A 7,776-nucleotide genomic window follows, 5' to 3' on the forward strand; every position below is an offset into this window, starting at 1 on the left:
ATCCCAGCACAGTTCACCATCAGGCTTATTCTTCAGAGCCATGAATACTTACTAGTCCTTAGGTTTGTGTATCCTTGTGTTGTCTCTTTAGTGTTGCAGTTAATGTGTAATGTTGTTACCTGTTATGGTTCAGCATTGCAGCTTTGAACATTGAAGTGTGGGCACAAGGAGGCCCAGGGAGAACATCTAGCAGAGAGTAGAAGTGTAATGCTTGAACCAGATCGTTTTGGTGCCAAGTCAGTTGACTCTTCTTCCTTTTGGCTGATAACTGATGTCTTAAGTTAAAGGAGAAGGGCTTGAACGCTCAGCAGATGCTGCAGGAGTTGCCCATCCAGGGCAGGATGTAAGTTCAGTGTTCTCTCCTGTGTTAGCGAGGCCTACCTGTGTTCCATAGTCAGTGCAGGAGACAGAAAAGAGAGGTGCGCGGCGCATCTAACTGCACGGAGTAATACACCTGGCCGTCCTCCCCACCACCCATTCTCAGTGCGAACCTCGTTTCACAGTCTTTGCTTGTTAGGTGAGAAGCCCTGCAATGTTGTGCACCACTCCTAAATTCCAAGCCCACCGTAGGTGTTAGCTGCCCTGCCAGCTTCTGTGAAGCTATATCACAGCAGTGTTGGGTTGTGCTGCCATCTTGCTGGCTTGTGTGGGACCGAGTGTGTGTGTGCTTCTGAGACAACAAGAAAACTTTTTTGGCATTACTTTGACAAATTCTGCCCTAGTGCCAGAAGAGTTGTAATTCCTGAGTATTAATTTTTTATTTAGATGCCAGGCTTGGTGGTGCATGCATTTAATCTTTAATAGAAGATCTAGGCCAGCCTGGTCTACATAGCAAAGTCCAGACCAGCCATGATTACAGGGATACCCTATATCAAAAAATCAAAACAAAAAATTTTAACTTGATGTAGACATGTCTTGAATGACTTCCACAGAGCTCGGGAGGCAAGAGGACCGCTTAAGACCAGCCTGTGTGATGGCCATTGCTGCTTTTAGGGTCTCATTTAACACAATGGGGATAGTTGGTAGTCAGCACTTGGTTTTCCTCTAGTCACAGCAAATGCTTCCATACTGCTAGTGTGGACATGCGCCTTGCTTCTCAGACTGCGTTTTAGCTACCAGATTTGCTTTCGTTTGTCCTGCGTATTTCCCAACTTACTCTTTTTGTGGGATATTAGTGAGTAATGTAGATTATATTATGATCCAAACATAGGGCTCTATTAGCTTTTTATGTTGGGTAAATACTATGAAGTGACGCCATCAAATTTTTTTCTTTATATTTTTTAAAATTTTTACTATTTTTATTTTCTGTGTATTGCCTGTGTGTATATAAGAACACCCATGTCGTGCGGTGCCCACAGAGGTCAGAAGATAGTGTTAGAGTCCCTGGAACTGGAGTTACATACATTGTTAGCTGCCATGTGGATGCTGATTTTTTTTTTTTTAAACATTTTTAAAATTATTTTTATTTTATGTATATGAGTGTATTGCCTGCATGTAGGTAAGTGTACATGTATTGTCCAATGCCTGAGGAGGACAGAAGAGGCCATCGGATCCCCTGGAAGAAGTTATATTTGTTAGCCGCCATGCAGGTGCTGGGATTCGAACCCTAGTCATCAAGAACAACCAGTATTCTTAACTGCTGAACCCTCTCTCCATCTCGATTCTTTTTTATTAACATTTATTTACATGTGTTTGCACATGTGTGTGCCATGACTGCATGTGGAGGTCTGAGGACAACCTTACAGGAGTCTTGTTTTCTCCTACTATGTGGGTCTTGGGGACCAAACTCAAGTCATCAGGATCTACTGCAAGCACCTTTCCCACTTTTTTTTTGACAGGGTCTCCCTAGTCCCAGCCTGCCTGGAAGTCACTATGTGGTCAAGGTGGGCCTGGATCTCACAGAGATCTGCCCCCCCCTCCCCTGGGAAGGCGGGATTAAAGGTGTACACCACCACACCCAGCCCAGCTATCAATTTTTAAGTGATTTGTGTGTGAAAGTGTTGAAAGGAGAGGGGGTAACTGAGAAGACAGAGACCATTAGCTTTTATCACTAAGCCAAGACTTCAGCATGCTATGTATTAACTGAAAATACTAGGTCCAAGTTAAATTTATATGCAGAAAATGTCACTTAAGGGAAGTAAACAGTGTTTGTATCAGCAGTTCATGGACCGAAAGCCAACTAGTGATACTCAGATATTGCTTTGATTTTCTTTGGTTAGTTTCAAATCTTCCATTTTCAAATATTTTCTGACTTAAATGTTTTTGTTAGATTTGTCAGAGCACATGTGGCCATGCCCAGAAAGCGAGGAGGGTTTTCTCTGTTGTACTTAGGAAAATGCCTAGCTAAAAGGGTGTGTGTTTGTAAAAGGATAAAACACCTTTATTGCTACTAAAAGATTGAGAGTAAATAAGATTAAGAGGGTGAATGTTTCTGTCTACATCAGCTTTAGCTCGGTGCTGAAGTAAATGCTGTGTTTTCCCAGGTACACGAATACCTCAGAAGTAAGCTGTGCTCGCTGTATGAAAACGACTGCATATTCGACAAATTTGAATGTTGTTGGAATGGATCCGACAGGTAATTGGTTTTAATTTGAATCTTTCAAAGGTAAAAAAGCACTTGCTGGTTCATCCCTCCTGCCTTTATTTGCCACATTAGGTAAAAATAGGCCTTTTTAAAACATTGACATGTTACAAGTCCTTCATTTCCACACCAAATATTACATGAAATAAATTAATAACATTGATGTAGCCACACCGCGTTGATTTTACTAGTAAATGTGAGACAAAACATACCTATAACAAGAAGGTAAAGATACCCAATTATTGTTTGAATAGCTTTAGTGTTTTTCCTTATAAACCAGATAAGCCATGTGCCTTAGTGCTGAAGGAGCAGAAGGGTTGTCTGAGTTTCAGGTGTCTAAACCAGCCTGAGTAGCACAGGGAGATCACACTTCTAAATGCCAATTTCAATGGTAAAATTTTATGTGGTGGTTCTGTTTTGAGAAGTGTTTAGGTAGCAGGCACTTAATGCAGATTATTGTACTCCTGTTTTATCATATTGACTCAACTTTATAGAAGTAATCATTTGTATGATAGTTTAAACATTTACTTACCACTTACTATGCTCCAACTAAAAGAAACATTTCGAAATTAAGATCACATTTCAGCTAATTAGAAGTGCTCTATTGGCAGTCGTTCTATCAGAAAAGCTTGATGTGATTCAGGTCTCATGATGTTGAGTGTTAGCACTAGAACTCCCGGTGTTTGTCTTCCGTCCACTTTTGAAGTTACGGTTACCTGATTTGTACAGTAGGCCCAATAATAGGCTGGGCATTGCATGCAGGCCTGCTGACAGGGTTGGCAGTCATGGCCTTTGGTGCCACTTCTAAATGTGAGACACAGGAAGGAAGGAGGAAGGGGAAGAAAAAAGAAAGGGCACCTCGGAAGAGTGGTATTGGTGTGATGGGGTTTGGTGTACAATGAATTCTTTGCTGTGCTTATTTAGCCCTGTTAACAGTTTAAGTTCTATTACATCATCTGAAGGAAGCTATTCTCAACATTAAGAAATTTTTTTCATGGCAGGTGGTTGGCTCAGAGGGTAAAAGGTACTTGCTGCCAAGCCCAGCAATCTGAGTTGGATCCCTGGAACTCATATGTGCCATTACCCACACATCCACGCACACACAAATTAATGAGTGTGATCAGAAAGTTAGTTATTCTGAAGTGATTTCAAAACTAGTTCTCAAAAGACAAAGACAACCCTGTCCTGCAACAGCTCAAGCCTCATCGTGATGCAGTACTGCCCACAGAGCTCACTAAACCCCACCTGTTAATCTGTTTCCTTTACAGCCTAGAAAAAAGGCTTGGTCTGGTTCTCAATCCAAGATCTTAACACTGAGATGATGTTTTATTTTTCCTCCTTTACTCTAGAACACTCCTTCAGTCTTGTCTTGACTGGGTATATATATCTTTCGTTTTGTTTGTTTTTGTTGTTTTGAGACAGGTCTCACTGTGTAGCCCTGGTTGGCCTGGAACTCACTACATGGTTCAGGCTGCCCTTGAATGGAGAGAGATCCACCTGCCTTAGCCTCCTAAGTACTGGTATTAAAGGCTTGCACCTCCAGGCCCAACGGACCTGGGTGTTTTTGGGAGAATACAGGCTAGTTGTTTTTTTTTTAGGAAGTTTCTCAGTGTGAGTGCTGTATTTTCCTTATTATATGATTCAGGCTGTACACAAACCAACTTACAAACTCAAAACAAGGGCAGTGCCAGCTTAATTGGCATGAGTCACTGTAAAAGAAAGGCGGTTTCATTGTCTTCAGTGACAGCTTGAGTTTGATTTAAATTGTCGGTTGTCCTTTGGGGAAATTGCCATTACTAAATAGATTATAAAACCCAGGCGTGGTAGCGCACACCTTTAATCCCAGTGCTCGGGAAGCTGAGGCAGGCGGATCTGTCACTTCGAGGCCAGCCTGGGCTACAGGGAGACTGTCTCAAAAAGACCAAAACAAAATAAAAAAACCCTTTGTGCCACCCTGAGTATTACCTAAACAGTTCAGGTGTGCATGCACACACTGTCAGTACAGTGATCATCTAGATCATGTAGAAAGGCTGGTGTGGAGGGTTTCACACTTCAGATTCAGGTTTTGCTTTGAAGATAATTAGTGGAAGGTGAGCAAGTATTTTTGTTTAAGGTGTTTTTAGTAACTTGGGCCTAGTGGCACACACCTGTAATCCTAGCACTTAGGCGATGGAGGCGGAAGGATCAGGATTTCAAGTATGAGACTAGCAAGTTTTGAGACTAGTGTGAACTACACAGACCCTGTTTCTAAATATATATATATTTAAGGTACAGTGATATTTTCATTATTTTTATGTGTGTAAGTATATTGCCTGCATGTATGTAAGTGCTCCCGTGTTGTACGGTGCTGGTGGAGGTCAGAAGAAGGCATTGAATTCCCCTGGAACTGGAACTAAGAACCGTTGTTAACTGCCATGTGGATGCTGGGAATTGAACCTGGGTCCTCTGCAAGAGCAGCCAGAGCTTTTAACCGCAGAGCCATCTCTCCAGCCCCTATGTTATTTTCTTATAAGGAAGTTTGTTGTAAACATTCATAAAGTATTACCTGAGCCAGATGTGCTGATACATGCCTATGATCCCTGCACTAGGGATGCTGAGGTGGATTATAATTTGAAGGCCAGCCTGCTCTACATAATGAGACCCAGCCTTGGGTGGGGAGGGATTTTATCCAGACAAGTAAAATCATCCATAATTAGGATCATAAAGCATTGCTTTCACTGGACACGATGGCACCCAGCTTTAGTCCCAATACCTGGGAGGCAGAGGCAGTCCTGGTCTACATGAGGTTCAACCAATCCAGGACTACACAGTGGAGACTGTTTCCTAAACAAACCAACCATTACTTTCTTAGAAACAACTACTGCAGTTTGGAGGAGGTTAGATTTTGTGAGCCTCACATGGTTGCTGCTTCAAGAAGCTGGTGAGTTTGGCTGGTCGTATGACTTGTAGGTGAAAGAAGAATTCAGTAAAGGCAGTTCAGTCCTAGAAGAGAGATTTCCTGGTGTGGTCAGCTTTGCTGTTTTGCTTGTTTTTTTGGAAGGGAGGGCCTTGCAGAGCCACCTTCAGCAGTCTGATTTTGGTTTGCTCCAGCCTTTGGGTTGCCATCAACAGCCCCCCATCTTAATTCAAATATGGGCGAATGAGCTGCTTCCTGTAAGCAGGTTTGGCCCTCAGTCATCAGAGTGAGCGTGGTCTCTGGTTCGCACATTTGACTGCGTGTTCTGCTTTTACAGTGTGGTCATGACTGGATCCTACAATAATTTCTTCAGAATGTTCGACAGGAACACGAAGCGAGATATAACCCTAGAAGCATCACGAGAAAACAATAAGCCTCGCACGGTTTTGAAGCCACGCAAGGTCTGTGCAAGCGGCAAGCGAAAGAAAGATGAAATAAGTGTTGACAGCCTTGACTTCAACAAGAAGATCCTTCACACAGCCTGGCACCCCAAGGAGAATATCATTGCTGTAGCTACCACAAACAATCTGTATATATTTCAAGACAAAGGGAATTAGGGTCAGCATTCCTAGCAGAAGAGCCCACTTCCTGCTTAGTTGAGATAGTTGAATCTAGCATTCATACCTATACAAGAGAGAGGTCCATTGTGACACCCCTCTCCAGTGTTTGACAGTGTGCCATTCGACAACACATTGTGTAGCTCATGGAGAAAGCTGTGGACCCATCCCTGTGTGTTCTCCATGTCTCTAGCCATTTAGGTAAGGGTAGGGCACTTTTAATTTAAATGACTTCTTGCACCATCTTGCCTAATGGACTAGATTGGACTGTGTCAGCATTGATTTACTCCACTTTTTATGCCTTCCATTGTGATGACGTCAAACACAGTGAAAGCCTTCAGTCATGCTATGGGATTTAATTGTGTATCCTCATTACTGTATCATTGTGGGGTACACCCCTCCCCTCTTTTTTAAATTAAATACAGCTCATTCTTACTGTGGCTTGTAGCAGTCCTCCTCTGGCCTCCTGGACTCTTCCCCTCCATCTCCTACCCTTGCCCTTTCCACCTGGTCTTGGTGGCGGCATATTCAAAAAAAGAAGGAAGAAGGAAAGCACACGAAATGAGTGGGTCTGGGGTCAGTGGTAAGGGGGGCGTTGCGAACAAATGTTTCAGTAACAGCTGTAATCACTCCTTGCCGTGCCTGGCACTGAAAGTACGGAAAGAAAAACTACTACTGAATAAAAGTGACAAAGAACGGAGAACCTGGCTTTCTTTTTCTTTTTAATCTACCTCCTTAAACCAACTTTGTGTCACACCCTCAGGCGCAGTGAATGAAATGGGTTTCTGTTGCTTCCTGGTATTTTTGTGAACTATTTTTAACAAGTGTTTTCCATGGAGCCTCAGGAGAGGTGTGAGTTCTGTGTGAACACATGTTGAATATACACTGCTGTTAAGGATTTCATCTAGAAATGCTAGAGATTATTTTTTTTTTAACTGTAGTTATAAGGGTATTGGATACTTGGTAATCTATACCCATCTGTTAATGAAGTTGTTGTAAATGAGAACCAAATTTGTAGATTTTTCTAGTGCTTAATTTCAGTTTTGCCTTATAAATACCAAGCAAGAGACGTCACAGATGTTTCCAACAAGTTAACCTCTGTGTCATCCAGTCACAGCAGAGCAGAGTATCAAGGGGCTTCGTAGATGACCCTGAGGCTTCCCAGAACTCTGGACTGATTGCTGTGAAGTCAGAATGGATTGTATTTTGCCATAGATGAATTTTTGTTTGGGTTTTCCAAAGGTATATTCAGGACAAACCTAAAGGTACAGTGTTCAAACAGTGCTGAGTAGACTCCAGCTGCTGCGTCAGGGAGCAGTGTAGTGATCTACGCACACAAGTGCTGACGCCCTAGCCAAAGACAGAGCACCCTGTGCTCGTGGGTGGGCTCTACCTTTACCAGTCCTGCAGGAAGCTTTAATGGAGAAAGAAATGGACTTTATTTTTAAAAGATGAATGAAGCAGGCATTTATATGAGAATGGTAGTATATTTTGGTTGAACAGTAATGTAATAACTTGGAATTAGGACTCTGCGTGCTTATATATTTCCACTGCCTGTTGTTCTTCAGTAAAGAAAAATGACTAACCGGCTCCTACTATTCCCTCTACAGGTGTACAAATACTATGTCTTGTACATTAACATTTTTAACACACAGGAGAAATTTTATGTAATAAAATTACTG

The 7,776-nt window shown here is 42.3% G+C and overlaps 1 protein-coding gene across 2 annotated transcripts in view; it reads left to right on the forward strand.

Moving 5' to 3' along the window:
* The window catches only part of Ppp2r2a (protein phosphatase 2 regulatory subunit Balpha), a 74,231-nt gene extending 67,434 nt beyond the window's left edge, over positions 1–6,797 (forward strand). For both annotated transcript variants that reach the window (XM_008830968.2, XM_029562462.1), the window contains 2 exons: positions 2,484–2,575; positions 5,815–6,797. In XM_008830968.2, coding sequence (XP_008829190.1) covers positions 2,484–2,575; positions 5,815–6,094 — 372 coding nt within the window. In that variant the 3' untranslated portion in view covers positions 6,095–6,797. The remainder of the gene's footprint in view (positions 1–2,483; positions 2,576–5,814) is intronic.
* Positions 6,798–7,776: the final 979 nt, after the last annotated feature.

This window comes from Nannospalax galili, unplaced genomic scaffold (assembly GCF_000622305.1).
Source record: "Nannospalax galili isolate Female #2095 unplaced genomic scaffold, S.galili_v1.0 scaffold915, whole genome shotgun sequence".
Taxonomy (NCBI): Eukaryota; Metazoa; Chordata; class Mammalia; order Rodentia; family Spalacidae; genus Nannospalax; species Nannospalax galili.